Source organism: Staurois parvus, unplaced genomic scaffold, assembly GCF_062004578.1.
Source record: "Staurois parvus isolate SC_StPar_1 unplaced genomic scaffold, SC_StPar_1.0 ptg000442l, whole genome shotgun sequence".
Taxonomy (NCBI): Eukaryota; Metazoa; Chordata; class Amphibia; order Anura; family Ranidae; genus Staurois; species Staurois parvus.
Window position 1 is genome coordinate 1152463 of NW_028318238.1, and position 25447 is coordinate 1177909.

Here is a 25447-nt window from a genome sequence, read left to right on the forward strand (position 1 = left end):
GGGTGATGTGCAATGTTAATTTTCCACCACACATAGCATTTTTCTTTTAGACCAAAAAGTAAAATTTTGGTCTCATCTGACCAGAGCACCTTCTTCCACATGTTTGCTGTGTCCCCCACATGGCTTCTCGCAAACTGAAAACGGGACGTCTTTTGGTTTTCTTTCAACAATGGCTTCTTCTTGTCACTCTTCCATAGAGGTCAGATTCGTGGAGTGCACGACTAATAGTTGTCCTGTGGACAGATTGTCCTACCTGAGCTCCTCCAGAGTTACCATGTGCCTCTTAGCTGCTTCTCTGATTAATGCTCTCCATGCACGGCCTGTCAGTTTAGGTGGATGGCCATGTCTTGGTAGGTTTGAAGTTCTACCATACTCTTTCCATTTTCGGAAGATGGATTGAGGTGTTCAAAGCTTGGAATTTTTTTTTTTAAAACCTAACCCTGCTTTAAACTTCTCCACAACTTTATCCCAGACGTGTCTGGTGTGTTCCTTGGCCTTCATGATGCTGTTTGCTCACTAATGTTCTCTAACAAACCTCTGAGGGCTGCTAGGGATGAGCCAAACACCCCCCTGTTTGGTTCGCGGTCGCACAATTTACTAAGCAGTATTTTACCACATCTGAGTATGTGGTAAGATACCGTACAGCTACTAAAATACCGCATGAGTTATAATATTAAGTAATGCGGTATTTTAGTAGTGAAAACATTATTTCATGTTTCAGCTGTCAGCGGGGTTCCCCACTAACAGCTGAATGTAAAAAGAACTGCTAGCAATGCCCGGCAATTGAAAAAAGTTTAAAATAATGCACGGGGTCCCATTCAGGTCTGGTATGAATTTTGAGGGGAACCCCAACATCAGAATTTTTTTTAAAAATGGTGTGGAGGCCCCCCAAAAAAAAATCTATACCAGACCCTTACCTTGCAGCCTGGCAGGTAAGGAAAGGAGGGGATGAGCGGGCACCCCCTCCTCCTGCACCATACCAGGACACATGCCCTCAACATAGGTGGTGTGATTTGGGGCAGGGGGGCTCCCCCCAAAGCAGCTTGTCCCCATGTTAATGGGGACAAGGGCCTCTTCCCCACAACCATGTCCTGTGGATGTGGGGGCAAAGGGCTTATCGGAATCTGGAAGCCCCCCTATATCAAGATCCTGGCAACCTCATTTACAAAAAAAAAAGTGTAGTGTAAAAAATTACAGAAGACTGTCTTTGAAGAGATCCAACGTCAATCACGATGCCCACCACCACCACCGATGGCTCCCGGCCATCTGACAGCTGACAGTTCTTAAATACTGTGATGACGTCACTAGTGGTCAGGTGCATTGCTTTGGCCAATCACCATGCACTGTCATGGCGCAGTGCGTTGTGGGGCGCAGCAGGCAAATCCTTACCATGTGTTCGCCAAACACACAAACGGCCAATGTTCGAGTAGAACTTATGTTCAACTCGAACATCATGCCCAACACTAAGGGCTTCACAGAACAGCTGTATTTATACTGAGATTACATTACACACAGGTGGACTCTATTTACTAACTGATTCCCGACCGCCCTATAGCAGAAGTACTACTACAGGACGGCACGGGTGCATAAAATCAAGTATATATACGTGATTTTGCATTTCTGGGTAGGGGGGCGCGTGCCGACATTTGCAGCCATGGCTGTCAATCACTGTAAACAAAACAGTTCTCCTCCCTGTCAGCTCATGCACACTGCTTTGGATGGCTGTACACAACACAGACATCCAAAGCAGTGTGCTTACAGTGAAGCACAGGGACACAGCCCCATAGTAAAACACACCCAGCACACAGTTAACCCTTTGATCGCCCTCATATTAACCCCTTCCTGTCCAGTGCCATTAGTACAGTGTCAGTGCTTTTTTTTTAGCACTGATGACTGTATTGGTGTCACTGGGGATGTCTGTTCCCCCCAGTGTCAGAATGCCTGCTGCAGTCCTGCTATAAGTTGCTGATCGCCGCCATTACTAGTAAAAAGAAAACAAAAGAAAAAATCCCAGTATCTATAATGCCATTTGTAAACACTATAACTTTCACGTAAACCAATTAATTTACACGTATTGGGATTTTTTTTTTAGTAAAGACATGTAGCAAAATACATTTTGGCCTAAATTTAGGACGAATTTTAATTTTTAAAATTTTTTTACTGGACATGTTTAATAGCAATAAGTCCAAAATATTGTTTTTTGTTTCTCAAAATTGTCATCCTTTTTTTTTTTAATAGCGCAAAAAATACAAAATGCACAGGCGATCAAATACCACCGAAAGAAAGCTCAATTCGTGGGGAAAAAAGGGACATAAATTTCATTTGGGTGTATGGCCATGCATTTGCCAGTTAAAGTAACGCAGCGCTGTAACACAAAAAATAGCCTGGTCAGGAAGTGGGGTAAATTCTCTGGAGGGCAAGTGGCTAATTAGGTGACTTCTGAAGGCAATTGGTTTCACTAGATTTTTGTTAGGGGTATTAGAGTAAAGGGGGCTGAATACAAATGCATGCCTTACTTTTCAGATATTTATTTGTAAAAAATGTTGAAAACAATATATCATTTTCCTTCCACTTCACAATTTTGTGCCACTTTGTGTTGGTCTATCACATAAAATCCCAATAAAATAAAATTACGTTTTTGGTTGTAACATGACAAAATGTGGAAAATTTTAAGGGGTATGAATACTTTTGCAAGGCACTGTATGTTCTGGAACCACAAGGTAACAGACAACTTCTGTTTAGACAGGTCAATATATTGTCATTAACTGCATGCACACTCTAAACAAATAAAACTTGTCATAGTCACACAATTTTTAAGACAATTTAAAGTGATTGTAAACCCTCAGCTTGTAAAACAGCCCATTCATTATAAAATAGAAATGAAAGGCAAAACATTTGTGTATAGACATAAAAAAAATACATACTTTTTTTTTGTGAATATATACCCTCTGTTTTCAACTGCATAAGAGCTGGGGTAGAAGAAAGAGCAGAACACTAAACATCCCAGTGAAAGGCTTTGCAGGGGGCGTGTCCGCAGAAGTCTGATCATTGGGGAAGAACAGGCTGAGTTCCCAACATAGTTAGAGAACTGACCACGGTGCGTGTTCTCCTGCTTAGTGTGGTCAGTTCTTAGTAAGAAAACAGAGGGTTCTTTGCTTAATGGGTTCATGTTTACAAATGTAATAAAAGCTTTTATGTAAATGTGATACTAATTACCACATGTTTAACTTTGATATGTTTATATCGGTATTTCCATACAGTGGTTGGATGTATGATAGATATGTCATAAATCTTGGAAGAATGTAACATTCCTACTGTTTGATGGATTGCTAATGTCTTTTGACATGTATGCATATTTGGATATGTATTTGTTTGCATATGGCAATAAAAACGTTTAAATAAAAAAGAAAGCAGAGGGACTGGCAGGAACACCAGGGATTTCACACAAAGGAAGCAATAAAAAAAAAACGGATACTTTTTCATTCAAGTACATGGTACAGCAGGCACATATCAGGTGAAATGTTGAATTTGCATATTCATAAATTATCACCAAAAATTGGGTATAAATTCTCTATAAAGAAAACTCACTTAACATCCTTGTTACCCATTTACATTTGTGATCACTATTGTAACACAAAATAACAATAAAAAAGGCGCTGCAAACATAAAATGTGCATTATATCAAATGAGCACCACTGCAAAACCAGAGACCAAGTGTCAAGTAAAGATTATTAACGAGGGACACTAGTTAATTGTATGATACTCCTTTCTCGTGCTTTCCCATTTTTCTATATAGTTACATACAGCACTTGACTGTATTTCCCTGAATTCTTTACATCTATAGGGGGAGTAAGAGAGAATACAGGACTTTGGAGGACCATAAACACTTACACATGTAAAAATGTTAAAGAAAAGTGAACATTAAGGGCCAGTTCACACTGCAAAAACGCACTCTGGATACATTCCGGATACTTTTTTGCTTACAGTTGACACCACACGTAGTTCCGGTGCAGTTTTGATGCAGTTTTGATGCAGTTCCAGTATGGTTCTGTGCAGAAAAAAAAACAGCATGTTCTACTTTTTTTTCTGCACCCGAAACTGGAACTGACTGCATCGGCGTGAACTAGGGAAATTGGAATACATGGAAAAAACCGTGCATGCATTTTTAATGCAGAAAAAAAACTCACTGGATTGCATCTCGTATGAACTAGCCCTTAGGCAGTAACTATTAATATAATTGTATCAGCAATGATAACAAGTCCTCAAACAACAAGTCCAGTCCATAATGCCATTTTTATTTTCTAGGACTGAGACCTAGGACTCTTTCCACACTAGCTACTGTGCTTCATGCTAACAGACACTAGAGCAAAGCAGGGAAAGCAACAACTGCACCAAGATCAACATTTATCTGCAATGTTATAAGTCAGGGGTTTCCAAACTTTCTGAACAAAGGGCCAGTTTACTGTCCTTCAGACTTTGAGGGGGCTGGACGGTGGCCAGTGTGAATAGAAAATGCCCCATCAATGGGAATAAACAATGCCTCATCATTGGTATTGATGGAAGGAATAGTGATACACTGTTGGTAGTAGGGGAAAAAATAAATAGTGCCCCATCATTGGGATCAGGAAAAGGATTAGTGCTTCATTGTTGGTATCAGGGAAAGGAATAGTGCCCCATCATTGGTTTCAGTAGGAAGAATAGTTCCATACCATAGGTGTCAGTGGGAGGAATAGTGCCCCATCATTGGTGTCAGTGGGAAGAATAGTTCCATAACATTGGTGTCATTGGTAGGAATAGTGCCCTATTGTTGGTATCAGTACCAGTAATCATACCCTGTTGTTGGTGTCATTAGAAGGTATTTGTGCCTTGTGTCAGTGGTGGAAGAGTGCCCCAAGGGCCTGATAAAGGCAAGCAAAGGGCCACAGTTTGGAGACCACTGGTTCAAGTTATGGACAAATTATAAGAGTTTGATTTTCTTTTGCTTAAATAAAATGCAATGAATTCATGCCTGTATTTCAATAACACTTCATATACATTTTCTTTTCATAATTGCAGAAAGTGGATATGCAGTTTTGCTTTATGTCAGGGCTAAGTGGGTATTGGTTTAAAAATACAATGTAAAAAGTGGTTGTGGGAGTGGACACACGAATGGTCACTAATTAAGTGGCCACTAAATCCAAAACACCAGTTTGATTGCATTAAAGTTTTTAACAAGCATTGATCGAAATATATGAATAGGTTACCATAGTATAATATTTACATAGGCTGAAAAAAGACATATGTCCATCTATTTCAACCTAAAGAAAAACATACACTTAAAAACCATCTAGCACTCTCTCCGGATACTTCTGGGTATGTGCAATGACGCCCCTGGCTCTGCCCTTGTGCATTTCATCACTGCACTATGTGAATTCCTCAAAGGTAAACAGTGCAGAGATGAAACATATCAGAGGGGAGAAAGTGACTTTATCGCACATACTCGAAAGTTACCGGATGGAGTGACTTTCAGAGTCGATACTGAAGGCCAGGGGGCAATGTATTGCATGATGATGGTCTTTTAATCTTTTTGAGCTGAGATGCTACAGGATGAGTATTGTGTTATAATGCCTGGACTGATGTAAACCTGGAGATATCTCAAGGAGACAGCTGAGACCACCTAAAGGGGAAAGCACATAGTGACCTATTGTATGGTACAGCAGGGATTAAGTCTAGTACACAGCAGTGATACGGGCACAGGAGGGTATGGCACAGCAGAGGTTAAGTCCATCATACAGTAGTGATCCAGGCTCAGAGGGGTATGGCACACGGAGGGTAAAGTCCAGCACATAACTGTGCCGTCAAGTTCTGTGCAACCTTCCTACCCATACATCGATCAAAATTCGCCTGATTCCTGCTGAACTGGCCAAATTTTGATCCATGTGTGGCTGGCTTTAGTTTATAGCACAGTGCCTGAACTGAGGAGCAGAAAGTGGTGAGAAGCATGTCCCCTGTGTGTTTTGCAGCTCCAACATAATGCTGATGATGGGGATACATCATATACAGTGTATTTATCAGTATACAATCATGTAGGGTGCTTATAACCCGCTTCCTAAATTTTCTTGGATATTGATGCTTTGCGTGCTAAGTGAAGGATGCATTGGATTCAGTTTTGTGTGATGGAGTGATCAAATTCTTTTTTCCAAGAATATGTAAAGGTGGCTGCTAGCGCAAGCATCCTATAGGGTTGAGTTGGCTAGGGAAGGTGTATGTCTATGAGTAGAAGACGGTTATGTCTCCGTAACAATCTTTCATCCAAAAGGTGTGGAGTGGGTGATACTGTATTTTAACCTCTGTCATATTCTTGTCTGGTGTGACAATGTGTATTACATCTTTTTCTTAGAAGTCACACATGATACAGCAGACACTATGAATGGTGTGTTTCTGATAAAACACATGGTGGCAGCCGTTGGATGTGGGTGAACGGTCGGCTTCAGAGTTAACTGACCTCAGTGATCCTCCATTGTATGCCACCTTCAACCACACGTTAAAACCCCAGAAAAATGTTCAAGTTGACCTTAAAGGCTACTGTAGATAAAAAAAAAAAACTGATAAGTACACTTCAATACAAGCAAAATTTAGAAACTTTGTTAGATCATCAAATCAAAATGTGCATGGTTTCATCAGGCCTGCTTCCACCTACCCACTCAGTAAAGCCAAACTCCAGTCCAAACTTTTTTTTTTTTTAATTTAGATAGGTTTAAAAAAAGTGAATGCTTATGTCAGATTTCTAAAGCGTTTGCCTCACTTTCTGTCTCTTTGACAGCCTGTGATACTGGGACAAGAAATGTAGGGAGTTGTCATCAGTGGGTAAGAAAGTCACAGACAATAATAGTAACCCAACAGAGGTTCCAAAACTTCACCATTTTACAGAAAAAAATGCTTTTTGTTGCAGCCTGTGTTCCCATTCAAGTGTTTTCATCACTTCCTTCTCTCCCAAATTTGAACACAGACCACAATTAAACCTTGACAGAGGTATTATCTCTCTCTCTATCCATTCGTTCGTGTCCGACTCTTGGTGATTTCATGGGCTGTCACTCTCCACACTTTCCGGTCTTGCACCTTTCTTATTAGCTGATACATGCTTAGGCCACTGTTCAATTTTATAACATCCAACCAGCGTGTTTTCAGCCTTCCTCTTTTTCTCCCCCCACTGACCATACCAAGTAATGTTGCCTTCTCTAAGGAATCAGATCGTATCACATGCCCAAAATAAGTCAGCTGTAATTTGACTATTTTCCCTTCTAAAGTTATTCCTGGTTTAACTCGCTCTAAAACCTCTCTGTTGGTAATCTTTGCTGTCCAGGGTATCCTCAATAGCCTTCTCCAGCACCATAATTCGAATGCATCGATCTTCTTTCTATCAGCTCTTTTCATAACCCAGCTTTCACACCCGTACGTTGTTATAGGGAAAACTATCGTGTTTACCAGTTTACATTTGGTGATGAGGCTGATATCCTTACTTTTCAACAATTTTTGCATACTTAGCACTAATGCGATCCGTTTTTTAATTTCAGAAGCGCAATCTCCTGTTTGGTTTATCATACATCCCAGAAAACAGAAATCCTGAACACATTCTATTTCCTCTTCATCATTGTATATTTTGGTTGTTCAAGTTTTAGATGTTGTCATGATCTTTGTTTTTTTGATGTTAAGACGGAGTCTCATTTTTGCACTCTCCTCCTGTGTTTTTGCTATCAGGTGTTTCAGGTCCTCTTCTGTTTCTGCCAGTAAAGTTGTATCATCAGCATATCGAAGGTTATTAATATTCCTACCACCTATCTTCACTCCAATTTCAGATTCTTCTAGATCTAGTTTCCTGATGATGACCTCTGCATACAGATTGAAAAGAAAAGGGGAGAGAATACAACCTTGTCGTACACCTTTTCCAATTTTAAACCACTCAGTGTCTCCATATTGTGTCCGAACAGTAGCTTCTTGGTTGATATAAAGTGACCTTATTAACTGTACAAGATGCATTGGCACTCCCATTTCTTGCAATGCTTTCCATAGCTTGTCATGTACAACACAGTCGAATGCCTTGGTGTAATCAATGAAACACATGTAGATGCTTTTTTGATATTCATTACATTTTTCCATAATCCAACGTAGATTAGCAATCTGATCACGTGTACCTCGACCCCTTTTGGAAACCAGCTTGTGAGTCAGGTAATTCTCTTTCAATGACTGGTCTTAGGTGCCGTTGAATAATTTTTCAATCAATGCAATTGTGCCGTAATTATTGCAGTCTCTTGAATCACCTTTCTTTGGTAGAGGAATAAAAACTGATCTTTTCCACTCTTTTGGCCACTTCATAGTCTCCCAGATTTTCTGGCAGATTTCTTTTATCACTATTGATGGAATGGGTCTTAGCAATTCAGCTGGAATATAGTCAATTCCAGGAGCTTTGTTGTTTGGTAGCTTCTTCAGTGCCCATACTACTTCTTCATTAAGTATAGCTGGCTCTATCTCTACTAGGTCCCCAAGTACTGGTTCCACGTTGTCATTGGCTGCCAACAACTCTTCTGCATATTCCCAAGGTATTATACCTTCCCCTTTTTCCCCAAAACTAAAATACAAAAAAGATTTTGACTGGAGTTGGTCTTTAAAATAGCATAAAATGTATTGCATACTCAGAGAAAAGTCAGAGCTGTCGGAGTAGTAAATCATACGTAGGGACCTCACGGCTGGCATTGCTATCAAGCAACGATAATAGAAAGCTTTGGGTGCTTCAGTGCTTTATAAGTCTGGCAAATAAACAGTTTCTGGAGAGATAATTTGACAAAACGACTTGATTTTATGTAATATACAGATGGAGATGAATTTAAGTCCACAAAAGATCCTTGTTTATAATCTACCCTCTGACATCTCACAAGAAATCATCATGGATAAACTAGAGATATTTTTTGGGAAGACTAAGAATGGCGGCGGAGAGGTGGAAAAAAGAGAGTTCTTAGATGACTGCAGAAGTGCCATCCTCACTTTCATAGATAAAGAAGGTATGATCTTTTTTTCAAGCCAACCTGCCATGAAGAACTGTCCTTTGAATTTGGTATTATAATTTCTGTTTTCACTGCCATGTTTACAGCTCAGTGAGAGGAGATAAATTCCCTTTCATCAGTGAGAAAATGCTGACCATACTTTCTATGAGTGAAGGTAAAAATGCACCAGGTCATATCACTTTCATAAACAGAACCGACCTGACAGCTCCAATTCATCTAAAAGGATGTTATTTTTAGGCATGCTCTATAAAAAGAATCTAAAGGTGGTTCTAAAGTTTTTTGTTTTTTTTTACCCTAATGCATTCTCTGCATTAAGGTAAAAAAACCTTTTAAATGTTGCTCCCATCAGCCTCTCCTTAAACACCTGATCCCAAGCTTGACCCAACCCTGTACCTGTCTGCAGCAGCTATTCTCCCCACTCTCCCTTTTTACAGGAGACTTGGCGGTAGCCCAATCTACTACAGTGATGGCTGTCAGCCTCAAGGTGCCATGCTGGCGCTTTTCTCCCCATCCCTTTTCTCTTTTATGCTCATATATGCGTATTTGCGTGCATTTGCATGCTGGTAGTGTAAATTACTGACCAAAAATGCAGATGTTTTTTAAAAACATTTTTATGAAGAATATGCGGCAGTTATTTACACGCTTGTATGTAAAGGCACATTGTAAATAAAGGGCTACATTTTCAAGCTGCAGTGTGCAAGAGGCCTAAGGGCTCATGTACAGTTGCAAGAAAAAGTATGTGAACCCCTTGGGATTACGTGGAGTTTTGCATGAATTGGGCATAAAATCTGCTCTGAACGTCATCTAAGTCACAACAATAGAAGAACACAGTCTGCTGAACATAATACTTCACAAAACTGTTTCAGTGTAGCAATATTCTTGGGATGTCTGGTGTGAATCGCTCTCTTAAGGTCATGCCACAGCATTTCAATGGAGTTGAGGTCAGGACTCTGACTGGGCCACTCCAGAAGGCGTATTCTGTGCTGTTGCAGCCATTGTTTTATTGAATTACTTGTATGCTTTGGGTCATTGTCCTGTTGCATCACCCATCCTCTGTGGAGCTTCAGTTGGCGGACAGATGGTCATACGTTTTCCTGCAAAATGTCTTGATAAACTCTGGAATTCATTTTCCCATCAATGACAGCAATCCGTCCAGGCCCTGAGGCAGCAAAGCAGCCCCAAACCATGATGCTCCCTCCGCCATGTTTTACAGTGGGGATGAGGTTTTGATGTTGGTGTGATGTGCCTTTTTTTCTCCACACATAGTGTTGTGTGTTCTTCCCAAACAACTCAATCTTGGTTTCATCTGTCCACAGTATATTTTGCCAGTAGTGCTGTGGAACATCCAGGTGCTCTTTTGCAAACTTCAAACGTGCTGCAATATTCTTTTTGGACAGCAATAGCTTCCTCCGTGGTGTCCTCCCATGTACTCCATTCTTGTTTAATGTTTTCCTTATTGTAGATGTGTCAACAAAAATGTTAGCATGTGCCAGAGATTTCTGTAGGTCTTTAGCTGACTGTCAGGAATCAAGGAATGACCAGAAAGGTGTGGACTGACACAGGGAAACGCAGGTCTCAGGTACAATACAATACAGGTTATTATTAGCCACCCAGATATATATATAAACGCACAGTGAACAAACTAACCTTCCACTAATCTTAGGAGGTGCAGGAACACAGGCGTAGTCAGGGCTGGAGAGGTGGAATGGTCAGGCCGGCCGTAGGGTTCTGTAACGACTGCCTGGTGGTACCTCTAGCGGTCCTCAGGGCAGGATTCCCCAGGGCGCGGAGTCTAAGCCCCAGTCTGCCTTTTCACCAGAGCCCCTGGTGGTGGGGATGGACTTGGCGCAGGACTGAGACCAGGTCGCGGCCCCTGAGTACACCTGCTAGTGGTAGGGGGATCCGCCAGAGGTATGTGCAGGTACGGCTGGATCTGTGCAGGATGGATGGATGGCAGAGTAGTTAGCGTGGTCAGACAAGCCGGGTCGGTAACGGTGGAGGCAGATCAGTACAGAGCAGCAGGCAAAGAGTAAACAGGTCACAAGCAAGGTACAGCAACAGGAGGTCAAACAGCATAGGAGTAGGCAGAAGAATAGTCAGGGATGAGCCAGTAGTCAGAACAGGAGACGGTCAACAGAGATCAGGATCAAGCCGGGTCAGCAACGAAGCAGGAACACAGGGTACAGAGGCTCATGGGAAAACAGACACCAAGGCCCAGAGCACAGGCCTGGTCATGCCTTATATACACCTTTCTACAATCAGCCCCAGGTTTGGCTGATTGTGAGCTTCTGGCTGCTAAGAGCACCCGCTGGTCAGCTCTGGTACTGCAGCCCACACGGCAGGTGAGTTCCACCACCAGTGCTGAGAGCACCCGCTGGTCAGCTCTGGTACTGCAGCCCACACGGCAGGCGAGTCCCACCACCAGTGCTGAGTCCATTCCTGACACTGACACTCTGGGATTCTTCTTTACCTTATGCAGCATTCTGCGCTGTGCTCTTGCAGTCATTTTTACAGGATGACCACGCCTAGGGAGAGTAGAAACAGTGCTAAACTTTCTCCATTTGTAGACAGTCTGTCTTACCGTTGACACATGAACATCAAGGCTTTTGGAGATACTTTTGTAACCCTTTCCAGCTACATGCAAGTCAACAATTCTTGATCGTAGGTCTTCTGAGAGCTCTTTTCTGCGAGGCATGGTTCACATCAGACAGTGCTTCTTGAAACCAGTAAACTCAAAACAGGTGTGTGTTTTTTAAGGGCAGGACAGCTGTCAGCAACACATCCAATATCATCACACTGATTGGAGTCAAGGTTGGCTCACTCCTGGCTCCAATTAGCTCTGGGAGAAGTCATTAAGCTAGGGCCTCACATACTTTTTCCTCCCTGCACTGTGAATGTTTACATGTTATGTGCAATTAAACCATGGCAACATCTAATGTTTGTGTAGTATTATGTTCAGCAGACTGTGTTCTTCTATTGTTGTGACTTAGATGACGTTCAGAGCAGATTTTATGCCCAATTCATGCAAAACTCCACGTAATCCCAAGGGGTTCACATACTTTTTCTTGAAACTGTACACTGCAGCTGACAAACTCATGTTTAGGAGCTGTTCAGCGTATTTTTCAGTAGCCCCTGAACTCACCCTAATGTTTTTCTATGTGTCCATGTACACATCGTCATTTACAGTCGCTTACAGGCAGTTGAGTTTACAGTCTTATTTATGCGTTCAGGAGTAGATTTTATCAGCGTTTCAAATGCTAAATCCTTGTAAACATGGCTAAACGCGGCTAACCGCATTTATAAGCGTTTGCAATTTTTTTATTACTCTTCCATTTCCAGATGCTGTCCAGAGCCTTTTTTCATCGTGAAAAATGCATGCAAATCTTTTTCCCGGTACTCAAATGGACCTGGTACACCATACTTTGAGGTTTTGCATGAAAGAAAATATGTTAGACACTGCTGCAATAATTTCTGCACAGAAATGAGCTGGAACACATCCAAACACCACAAAAAAATATCTAATCTCAACACATACTGCTCTCTCTGCTTCTGCTCTCTCTATTTCTCTCAAAATGTCTGAGATAGTTAATTTTTTACTGTTTTTCAGTGCATTCTGGGCATTTTGGAAGGTCTCCTGAGGTTATCTTTAAAAAACGCTTCTAAACGCAAATGCTCATAAATGCACATAAACGCGGTATGCAAACGTGGCTAAACAGATGTTTTTTAACCTATGTTTTACAGCAGTCAGTTTCCATCGTTCAGAAGTGTCCCGTGTACATGGGGCCTAAAACAAAAATAGAAAATTTTTCATTTGAGTGCAGCAAGTGTCATAATTTACTAATGTTTACTCAGGAACTTGTGACACTGTATGCAAGGGGACACAATATTTCCAATGAAGAAGAATTTTACTTTGCTATACCTTACACGCTTACACACCTTTACTCGCTTATACTCGACATTACTCAGGTCTTTACATACAGTTTTTTGCCCTTTGCATCACAAGTTCCTGAGTAAACATCAGTAAATTATGATGCTCGTATGCAAGGGACCTTAAAATCCATTAAAACTCAATGTCCATTTAAGAATTCACTGTCCACGGGGTGACAATGTTGCTGTGTGTTTTCACTGTAGAATGAACAGTGTTGTCACCCTGTTAAAGAAAGTGGAAGAATAAGTGATCCACTGGCAGGGTCAACATGTAATAACTAAATTGCTGTGTTAATGCTAGAGACAGACTGCATCATATATGTCATTTTTTACTTTGCCTATAATTCCACTTCAGTCACATACTCTACTCTGGTTTTGTTTTATCTGTGCAATAGGGAGTGAGGAAATACAGTATACTGTATGTTTCTGATATAACTGTGTTACTGCATTACAGTTGCTTCAAAGCTGGTGGAAAAAAAATTCTTTCATGTACCTTTTGGAGAGTCTCATCATGAAGTGTGTGTAGCACCTTCTTTAGAAGGCATCCTGCATGACCACAAGGTATTTATTTATTACAGTTATTTATATAGCGCCGTCAATTTGTGCAGCACTTTTACATGTATTGTATGTTCACATCAGTCCCTATCCCTCAAAGAGCGTACAATCCAGGGTGCCTAACTCACATTCATACATTCACATACTATTCCCAAATTAGACAGGAGCCAATTGACCTACCAGCATGTCTTTGGAGTGTGGGAGGAAACCGGAGTACCTGGAGGAAACCCACGCAGGAACAGGGAGAACATGCAAACACCAGGCAGGTAGTGCCATGGTTTGAATTTGAACCAACTACCCTAGAGCTTTTAGCAAAAAGTGCTAACCATGTAACTAGTATGCTGCCCCAGTTGTGGTAAGCTAGTGGATGCTATACCAAGTAATTCCATGTGGGCTTGACAACTGTCTATGAACTTTTCTAAAAGAATGCTGTTTCCATAAGCATGTGCTCCCGAAACTGAAACTGTTAATCTAACTTAAAACTTGTAATCAGTTTTATGTGAATTTGCTGTGCATTTTTCTCACAGAGAAAGAAATACCAATGTAGCACCCTCCTAGTTAGCTAGGAGGAGCTAGAATCCAATTGTTAGCAAGGAGGGCTGAATAGCAGCCTGGGTGTGATATCTAGCAGGGGTTAAATTATGGTCAGAGTTGAGAGACTCTGCAGACCAGCCCTCTGGAATTTCCACCTGCTCTAGAACTTTGAAGAAAGGTCTAGAAGCAGTGGCTAGGTCTGAGGAGTGGCTTGTCTGTACTCCTGGAGTATCCTGGCCAATCCCCAAAAGCAGGCTTGGCAAGAGGCTAGGACAACCTTTAAGAGTAGCAGAAACTGCTCAGGATGAGGAGCGTTCGGGTGGAAGATGAAGTGAGAAAGCTGGAAAGAGGAGCTTGGTAGGGGAAAGTTTGGAAGGAGGAAAGGAGGAAAGCTCAGACCTTCAATCGGCCCCCTCAGTGAGAACCACCTGTGTAGCAGGGAAGAAGCAGCATAGCTTAAAGGCCTGGTAGCAGCCACCGACCCACCAGCGCACAGGAGAAGGACTGAGTGAGTAGACCTGCACCCCTTGGGCCGGATAGGGGAGGAGGCACTCTAGTGGGAAGCTGGATTAGCCTGCTACCCAGGACTGTTGCACTAACTGTACTGGATCCCCCTGCTCAGGGATTTACCCAGAACAACTGGATAATGAAAATCTTGGGTCTGGAGTGGTACTACAGGAGATGCTGACTAGCTCTCCAGAAGAAGCTGATTTGCTGCAACCATTGTACATAATTCAGGAAGTTGTCCTCGGTTTCTCGGTTCCATTGAGCATCCTGTGCACCCCTTACCCTATCCAAGTTACAATCCCCTAAGTAAAATCACAAAAACGCTCAAGGACTGGTTTCAGACTCCTGAATGAAAGTCAGTACGAAAGTTGCCTGGCTGCGCAGGACTATAGGAAATTGTTTCTCAAATGCATTAAATTCTAAGAGTGTATGTGGTTTTCCTTTGGTAAAGTGCATTCATTCCAAAATCAAATGTTAAAAGCAAACAAGGTTATAAGAGAAAGATCAGCTCTGTCAATCTACACGTTTCACAGAACTTGTGCTTCATCAGGACAATGAATACAGTTTTTTTATGCCACCAACATAGACGAAATCTGGAAGAAATAAAATAGATTAACAAATTATGTATAAAAAGCTGTCCATCTCATATCCAGTAAAGCAACCAGTCAAAAAAAGGAAAACACCTGTAACTAAACACATCTATACAATCACAAAAAAAACCTCCCACTGTTGGGTTTATGGAAAGACAGACATACAAAGACAGGTATAAAGATACTTTTTTTGTGACTGCTTACTTTACGGGATATGAGATGGATAGCTTCCAGATGGATCACCGCACTCCTATGTTAGCGGCATAAGAAAGCTTTATCCATTGTCCTGATGAAGTGGCAGTTCTGTGGAAGGTGTAGACTAATAGAGCTGATCTTTGTATACTAAGCTTTCTCTTATAATATAGTTTGTGATTTCCAAGACCCTATCTAAGTGGGGATCTTGTAATTGGTTTTAAATTGTTGTATGTAAAAAAATAAAATTCTCTGTTTTAACTCAAATATAACTGTCTCACCATTGGGTGTGTGTATGCCACTGGTTGGACATATTTAAAGTTCCTTTAAGTGGAGTTTGGTATGAAAAAAAATAAAATAAAAGTCAGCAGTTACAAATACTGTAGCTGCTAACTTTTAATAGAAGGACACTTACATGTCCTGGTGTTCGGCGATGTCCGCACCCGAGACGATTTCCTTAATCTGCTTTGGGTGCTGGCATCTTAACTAAGAGAAAGCAGCAGTGAAGCCTTTCGGATTCACAGCCGGCTTCCTACTGCACATGTGCAAGTGGTGCTACACTTTGTGGTTGGTCCCGCAGTCTTCTGGGACCTGTGATGTGTCCCAGAAGGCTGCGGTGGGAAGGATGAGGGGTCAGAGTTCGCCGTGGCAAACCCAGCCGAAAGTGGGAGCAGGTACTTGTCAAAACCAGGTACCCTCTCCCCCCAAAAAGTGCCAAATGTGGCAATGGAGAGGGAAGGATTCCAACAATCAGAACTTCCCTTTTTGGGTGGAGTTCCACTTAAATTATTGTGGTTGTTGTGCAGTATTTATGGGATGATGCCCTCCAGTGTTATATTAATTTTATACTATTAACTGCGTTGCTATCCTTTTTCCGCTATGATTTTGGTTAAAGGCAAACAATATCTTTCAAACAACATTCAAATGTTTTGGCAATGTTTATACTAATTTTCCTAAGAGTTTTCATATGAATTTCTGCTCAAAATTCTACTAGTGTACACCCAACTGAATGAATGAATGTTTGTTCCAAGCAGTGACTCAAACTTTTGAAGACTTGAATCAAAATAACACCCAGGCAATAGGCATTTCCAAAAGGAAAGCTTAGCAATGGCAGCCTGTGCATTATCTCAGTATATGTTTCATTGTAAGCACCCAAGAAAAATGATAAACACATGTAAAAAGCATTTCTTATATACATGTTTACATTTAATTTCAAGACAGATTGTAAGAGCATGATGCACTTAACCTAGAATAGGGATGCCATCTTTGTTCTTCTGCATATAGGGAGCATGTGACATATTGGTCCCAGTTGACAAAGCTTGTGCTTGGTGTTTGGCCAAGCATTGTCAAATGGGGCAGAGAGAGTCCTTAGCCTTGTGTAAGTACTATGTCTGAATTGAAGCTTACACAGCGATTCCTCTCATCCTTCCTAGGGGGCAAAATAAAGGTAAGTATGAGCATTCAGAAATGGCAGTAGATCATTGAAATTGTAGCTTTGCCCTAGATAGGAAATAAAGAGGTTCACTTTTGGGCAGCATAATTATGCATTTTTTCTCTTACATTCATTAACGGACACAGCCTCTTGTCTTTGTCCATAATCAAACAAGGTTTTGTAGCCCCACCTACAGGAGTAGGACACTAGACAGAAAAAAACTCAGCACCTCCTATGGGCTGTCCTTTGTGGGAAAAAAAACCCCTCTTTGCTATAGGCCTCCAGTCATTCTGCCTAGTGTCTCAAGAGTACGGACATGCTTTTATGCTGATACTTGTGGTCCCATAGTTTTCTTTTTTCCTTGGACTTTTTTTCTTTTCCTGCAGATATCTTCTATCAACAGTTGGGCTGGGCAGCAGGTTAGCTGGTATAGATCCAGTGGTCACCCAGTCTGACCAGTGAGTGCATGCAGACCTCTAGCTCAGCACATAGTCGGCTGCTACATGCCCCATCCACCAGGACAGCCAGTGAGTTAAATGTCACGTGGGGACACATATGACTGGTTGAATATAGTTTGTTTCACAGTGTTTCCCTGGCCGACAGCCCCTCCCACTTCAGCAGAGAGAAGAATCTGACACTTACCTGCATGCTCTGTTGGATTGGTAGGTACAGTGGGGATCGAAAGTTTGGGCACGCCAGTTAAAAATTTGTATTAATGTGCATAAAGAAGCCAAGGAAAAATGGAAAAATCTCCAAAAGGCATCAAATTACAGATTAAACATTCTTATAATATGTCAACAAAAGTTAGATTTTATTTCCATCATTTACACTTTCAAAATAACAGAAAACAAAAAAATGGCGTCTGCAAATGTTTGGGCACCCTGCATTTATAGCATGCACTGCCCCCTTTGTAAAGCTGAGACCTGCCAGTGTCTTGGATTGTTCTCAATCATCGTCTGGGAAGACCAGGTTATGTCAATCTCAAAGGTTTTAAATGCCCAGACTCATCTGACCTTGCCCCAACAATCAGCACCATGGGTTCTTCTAAGCAGTTGTCTAGAAAACTGAAACTGAAAATAGTTGACGCTCACAAAGCTGGAGAAGGCTATAAGAAGATAGCAAAGCGTTTTCAGATGTCAATATCTTCTGTTCGGAATGTAATTAAGAAATGGCAGTCATCAGGAACTGTGGAAGTTAAAGCAAGATCTGGAAGATCAAGAAAAATATCAGACAGAACAGCACGATGCACGATCCCTCCAGAAAGATCTGGCAGATACTGGAGTTGTGGTACACTATTCCACTATAAAGAGATACTTGTACAAATATGGTCTTCATGGAAGAGTCATCAGAAGAAAACCTCTTCTACGTCCTCACCACAAAAATCATCGTTTGAACTTTGCAAATGAACATATAGACAAGCCTGATGCATTTTGGAAACAAGTTCTGTGGACCGATGAGGTTAAAATTGAACTTTTTGGCCGGAATGAGCAAAGGTACGTTTGGAGAAGAAGGGGCACAGAATTTAATGAAAAGAACCTCTGTCCAACTGTTAAGCATGGGGTTGGATCAATCATGCTTTGGGGTTGTGTTGCAGCCAGTGGCACAGGGAACATCTCACGAGTAGAAGGAAAAATGGATTCAATAAAATTTCAGCAAATTTTGGATGGTAACTTGATGCCATCTGTGAAAAAGCTGAAGTTAAAGAGAGGATGGCTTCTACAAATGGATAATGATCCTAAACACACCTCGAAATCCACGGGGGATTACATCAAGAGGCGTAAACTGAAGGTTTTGCCATGGCCTTCACAATCTCCTGACCTCAACATAATTGAAAATCTATGGATAGACCTTAAAAGAGCAGTACGTGACAGACAGCCCAGAAATCTCAAAGAACTGGAAGACTTTTGTAAGGAAGAATGGGCAAAGATACCTCAAACAAGAATTGAAAGACTCTTGGCTGGCTACAAAAAGCATTTACAAGCTGTGATACTTGCCAAAGGGGGCAATACAAGATATTAACTCTGCAGGGTGCCCAAACTTTTGCAGACGCCATTTTTTTGTTTTCTGTTATTTTGAAAATGTAAATGATGGAAATAAAATCTAACTTTTGCTGACATATTATAAGAATGTCTATTCTGTAATTTGATGCCTTTTGGAGATTTTTCCATCTTTCCTTGGCTTCTTTATGCACATTAATACAAATTTTTAGCTGGGGTGCCCAAACTTTCGATCCCCACTGTAGATGCCACCTCCCTTCTATCCCTGGATGCGATGTGGGGTGCAGGTACTCCCTGAGGTGGTCAATCCCTACGGGGTTCTCCTCCTCCCTTACAGGACTAGGTTCCTGTATCCCCTCCCCACCTGTAACGCACCCCAGAATGGTTCTGCGGTTGTTATTCCTATCAGTTCAAGGTCCTGCAAAAGGACGGGGTTCCCTTATCTGGGGTCTGGAGGCCCAGAATTACCCTGTGCTGGTTTAGAAGTTCACACTGACAGCCACCTGTTTGGTGGGGGACTCTTTCTTTCTTGGGGCTATTTCTAGTTTCCATGAACATCAAGGTTGCTTACCTTCTCATTCGCTCCTGTGACGGGCATAGGAGGTCCCTATGTTTTGTGGTTGGGGCTGGTCTAGAATCCCTGGGTGTTCTTTAAAGTGCTGGCTCCTGTCCTTGCATTGCTGAAACAAGGGGGGATGGCCAGGCCTGATTATTTGGATGACCTGCTCCTGCGGGTGGATCCCAGGTCATGCTGACAGACGCTGTGAAGATCACAAGATGCTCCCTACAGGACTTCAAATGGGTCTTGGTCCTTAAGATGTCTGCCCTGACTAGAACCCTGGAGTATCTGGGCCAGATTCTCGACTTAGAGCAAGACTGAGTGTTTCCGCTGGTGGACGCACCCGTAAACTTCAAGCGGCGATCTCTTTGGACTTTGCCCCGCATGTGGTCCTCCCTGCAGTCTTGCATGTAGGTCCCATTTTTGCAGTTCCATGCAAATGTTCTCCAGAAGGAGATCCTGTCCACGTTAGCTGACTCTATGGACTCCATGAACTGTCTGATTCATCTGAAATGGTCGATGAAGGCTTCTCTTCTCTGGTGGCTGCAATCTCAGTTTCTTACGCTTGGAAAGTCCTTCCTTTCCATTTGCTAGGGGTTGCAATGGATGCCAGCCTGTCAGGCTGGGGTGGAGTCCTGAGATTGAACTTGGCCTGGGGTCACTGGACTCCAGAAGAATCTCGGTTGCCTATCTTTGTCCTTGAGCTTGGAGCGTTCTGGTTGTTATTGACGCCTTGGACAGTTCGCTTAGGGGTACGCTGTTCAGGATCCAGTTGGACATTGCCTCCATGGTGGCTTAGGTCATTCACCAGGAGGTACGAGCCTTGCAACAGTGATGCTGCAGGCGTCTTGAATCCTACAGTAGGCAGACAGTTTTGTCTCAGCTTTGTCCCTGTACACATTCCAGATGTTGGCAAGTGGATTATCCCACCCATCAGACACTGGTTCAGGGGGAGTGGTTCCTATCCTTGGAAGTGTTCCATTAGCTTTGTCCTCACTGGGGGATGATAGACGTGGATTTTATGGTGTCCTGCCTTCACCAGAAGGCTCTGAGGTTCATGGAAGGATTGTTGGCAGGTACGGCGGAGGTGCTGGGGGCACTGTGAGATCAGTACAATCTCATCTAAGTCTTTCTGCCCCTCCAGCAGATTCTTCACTTGCTGTGCAAGATTACTGCTGAAGGAATGTGGTCAGTCTGACTCTGGACTGGCCTCACCATCTGTGGTACACCGACATGGTACGGTTGGTGTTTGTTTTACTGCCACTGGTTTTAATGGCTTGGCTCTTAAAAGCCAGGTTCTGAAAGAGAGGGGGTTGCCGTACTTTGGGTTATAACTATGTTAAAGGCTCAAAGGTCTGTCCCAGACTAAATATTATTGCACCTGAACAGCTGATATTGTTTGGTGCAAAGCTTGGGGTTCCTTACTTGCGCCATCTCGGTGGCTCAGGTGTTGGCCTTTTTCCTATGTTTCATTGATCAGAAACTTGCTTTGAGTACAATCAGATGCAAGCCTTTGCTCTAGCTGTCTTAAGCAGTCCTTGACCATGCATTCTTTGGTTCGTACATTTCTCTTTATTTTTATTGTTGGTTTGCCCACCTCTTGTTGTGGCACTTCTTTTGGGACATTCCTGTTTGGTCATGGATAAAGAAGAGAGGCTTAAATCCTCACAAAGCATGGTCCACTTGGCTCCAACAAGGAAAAAAATTATTTCCTGATCCCCAAAGCCAATTGAATATTCTCTATCAACAATTTATAGTGTTATACAGACATGGATAGGAGGAAGGGAGGTCTACCTCTGGAAGTTCTCCCTCTCAGGACCTGTGAAACCAAGTGGGTGGGCGATGAGGTTTCAGGAAAGCAGGGTCTCAAGTGGGGTAGATTTGAAAGAAGGTGGCATATGTTGCCTAAATTATACCTAAAGACACTAATTTTGTTTTAATTTTGGATAGAGTGGAGAGGAATTAGAACACCTATTAGGCTTTTATTGCTGTCTGTCCCCCCCATTAGGGAGATTCACTCACTCTGTTTGTCCTGTTTACCATATCATCCATAGTGAAAGTAAAGAAAATCCAAGATTTTGGGTTGTCCCCAGAAAAGTAATAGAGGGGAAATTTTCCAATTGGGACACCAGTTCTGGTGACTTGGGAGTCTCCAAGGAATTCCCTTAATTTTTGGGGATCATCTCTCACTTCCTGTTTTGGTTATGGGACAGGAAATGTAGGCATATATCCCCAATGGGAAACAGATGGCATAAATTAATCTGACAGGGGTTATAATCTTCCCTTTCTCTATCCAAATTGAAACACAAAGTTCTACTTTAAGTTTGTAGCCGAAGCCACAGTATGCAGTTGTGCAGTGATAAACCAACCTAAGGGTCGTGTGCTTGCTGCCATAGTAGGAGCCCTTGTCTGGGTCATGGATAGAGTGGGTATGACTAGCAAAGCTGATACCATGAAGCCTTTAAAACTCTAATGCCGCAGAAGTCTCAAGTCCTGGGCCAAATAAGGGAGTGAGGGGGACAGGTCGATGGGACAACTAATTGGATAGGATTTTTTTCATTTTAAAGTGACCCTCTCAGCTTCATATATAGTAAATCCACCATGTTACATAGAAGCAACCTGCAAACAATGAATGATTTATAATCTGTTTTTGTTCCTTGTAATTGCAGATGCGAAAGGTGAGATGTAATCGTACAGTCTTAATCACAGGAATCCCAGATATTACAGATAAAGATGCTCTGCGGGATCTTCTTGAGATATACTTTCAAAAACCCAGCAATGGTGGTGGAGACGTACAAGAGCTGAGGTATTGTCCAGTAGGACAATACACTGTAGCTCTTTTTGAAGATGATGAGGATGTTCCAATGACAGAATGATTCTTGGGAAAAATAATGAGAATATCTAATGTTTTCTTCACGTATGTGTCTTTGTCTTGTTAGCATAATCTTTACACTTACATTAACCCCCATCTCTAAATAAAACCATGTTCACATTAAAGTGTATCCATATCTATTTTTTTCATTCTGTATAGAGTGGGGAAAGATTGGATTTAGTTCTATTTGGGCCTCCATTTCCCCTTGCTTCCTTTACCAAGAAAAACCTTTATCCTAGACATTGTTTGCCCCTTTTTAATTTATTTTCTATTACATATCCTTATATAGAGTCGTCAACTTATGCAGTGATTTACATATATTGTACATTCACACCAGTCCCTGCCTTAAAGGAGCGTACAATCTAAGGTCCCTAACTCACATTCATACACATACTAGGGACAATATAGACAGGAGCCAGTTAACCTACCAGCATGATTTTGGAGTGTAGGAGGAAACTGGAGTACCTGGAGAAAACCCACACAGGCACAGGGAGAACATGCAAACTCCAGGCAGGTAGTGCCTTGGTTGAGATTTGAACCAACAACTCTACTACTGCCAGGTGAAAGTCCTAACCACGTAGCCACTGTGCTGCCCATCCCTCTCAGGTAAATGATTATCTCCAAAGTAAAAGAAATCTCTAACAGAATCCCTGCTAGCAGTAAAACCTGACAGGGGTTCTAACCCTTTCTCCATTCTATCCAGAATGAAAAATGTTTGGCTCTAGTTAAACTTTAATTCTCCATAAAATATAAATCAGAGTTTGGTGTACCAGGGGCAGTAAAAAACAGTTTTTTAGTAGGCAAAAGTGCCACATTCTGCTTCTTTTATCTGTGAACATGCCCCAGTATACATATTTTAGGACTGTTTTAAGGGTAATAAATGATAATGTATTATTCTGTCAAATACTTTTTTTCTCTATCTGTATGGGGACACCATACACGATCTACTAATCAGGGCAGGTAGCATCAGAGAAAAATGAATGTACTGCAATGAGCTGTGCCTTCAACTGCAATTTAGGCCAAAATAAGTGAAATTGTGTATTTTAATGCAATATGTGTATTTTTATGCTTATGGATGAATTAATATGTATTCTAAAATATGCACCAAAGATATGGGAGGTCTCTTCCCAGTTATTATATCCGTGATTCTGAAAAACTGTGCGTGTGTACAATACACATTTATATTTCACTTATTATTATTATAATTATAGCTGCCAACAGTTTGCACAGCGCTTTACTTGCCAACTATTAAAGCTAGCATCAGTAGCCTAGTGCAAATTATTTATAAAAATAAACTACTTCATAATTACTTCGGAAATACTAAAGAGTAACACATTTACTGGTCTGGAAATCTAACCTCAATACAAAGTAGTTTTGCCACTGTGGACCCTTTGTGTGGATGGAGGAGTCTGTTAGAGTTCTTTTGTTGAACCTGCAGGCTGAACGAAAAAAAAATGTAATTGTGTATGCCCACTTTAAGAGAACATTCACTTTGCTAAGTGAATATTCTCTATTCTCTTACGAAATCAAAGTGATTGTAAAACTATTTTTAATTAAAACAACAAACACGTTATACTTACCTGCTCCATGATATAGTATTGCCACGAGCAGGGGCGGACTGACCATTTGGAAACTCGGGCACTGCCCGAGGGCCCGGGGTCAGTAGGGGGCCCTATGAGATGCCCCAGGTACCTTTTTCATAGGCTTTTTTGAGTTTGGGCAAGGACACAGGGGCCCCATGATCCCCTATTTCCCGGGGGCCCCATGAGTTGTCAGTCCGCCCCTGGCCACGAGCCTCCTCTTCTGGGGTCCCCCCACTGGTGCTCTAGGCTCCTCTTCTTCTCTAAGCCAAGCAGCTTGCTATGGGGGCACTCATGCAGGCTCGCTCCCGAGCTAGGCTGCAGCATGCAATCATAGATCAACACAGTGTGGCTTGGCTCCATACCCCACTCCCTCCTCACTGGATTTAACTGAAAGCATCAGGAGCCATTGGGTCCCACTGATTTCAGTAAAGCCCATGACTGCAGGATGAGAGCAGAATGGGGCTGGCGACGGGGACAGCACTGGATTTAGAGTGATGTCAGGTAAGTGTTTATAGGGAGAAGGCGAGGAGGCAAAGACAGTGGAAGGTTTTTTTACCTTAATGTATAGAATGAATTAAGTTAAAAAAAAAAACAACAACAACTTGCCTTTAGAACAAACTCCATAGTTCATAGTGCATGCACTAGGTGGTGTGTCTCTTCCCTCCAAACAGCTCTCCTCACTAAGCTCTACATTGTTTGATTTCAGCTTCCCGCCCCGTTTTCTAACAGCTCAGACAAGCTTTATAGACTCTGCACTTTGAATAGATGTAGAGAAGAGAATACTGCAGATAAACAGGTACAACTTATGTAGGAGGATTAGTTTCACCTCCATGTATCACCTGAGGCAGTCACTTGGGTATATCTAAGGGTTTACAACCATTTTAAGTAACTGCATTCAAATCCTAGCATTCTACAGTCTGCATTCAGCAACCAATCCAAATTCATCTTTCATCTTACTGATGAGACTGGAATGTGGATATCTGCTACAGAGTACTGTACTTAGCACCTCTTATATACAGTATATTGTCTTGTCTCATTCTTCTAAGAAAAATTAATAGAGCAAATTGATTTTTATGATATTCACATATGCTCTTCTCAAAAATGGAATTGATTTATTTTGAATTTGTTTTTCTCTCCTAATAAAAAGAACGTATCTGCATAACATTTTCTGAACTCCAGATTTGTTTTTGTGATAACCTCTGTCCGTTTACTATTATGTTACTGAAATATTATGAAACTGTTCTGGTTGTTAAATTATTGTAAAAAATATATATATTTGCAGAAGCAATATAGCAGATTCAATACATGCTTTGTATTAACATTCTTAAAGTGTTACTAAACCCACAACAGTAAAATCGATCTGTATATGTAGTAAAGCATGCTTGTTACCCCTAGTCCCAGCCATGAGTAAAACATGCTTGTTATACTCACTGTGGAACCTAAGGGGTTAATCCTCTGCATTGTGTAAAAAGCTGTTTGGTCTTGTCTTCTCTGATCCTCTCCTTCTTCTACTGTCCCCAATCCAGCTGCTGATAGTACAAAGCTTTAGGAGTCACTCTACACATGCTCAGTTTAGTGTGGATTGCTAGAGAGTTTTTTTTCCTTTGGGAGGGTGCATGCGATCAGCGCAGGGCCAATCAGCACTGTCCAGACAGAGGGTC

General features: G+C 41.8%; 1 protein-coding gene across 5 annotated transcripts in view; it reads left to right on the top strand.

Moving 5' to 3' along the window:
• Positions 1–24950, top strand: part of IFI35 (interferon induced protein 35) — a 138548-nt gene extending 113598 nt beyond the window's left edge. For all 5 annotated transcript variants that reach the window (XM_089687975.1, XM_089687979.1, XM_089687976.1 and 2 more), the window contains 3 exons: positions 8849–9035; positions 13420–13526; positions 22001–24950. In XM_089687975.1, the coding sequence (XP_089544101.1) occupies positions 8849–9035; positions 13420–13526; positions 22001–22207 (501 nt within the window). In that variant the 3' untranslated portion in view covers positions 22208–24950. The remainder of the gene's footprint in view (positions 1–8848; positions 9036–13419; positions 13527–22000) is intronic.
• The last annotated feature ends 497 nt before the right edge of the window (positions 24951–25447 follow it).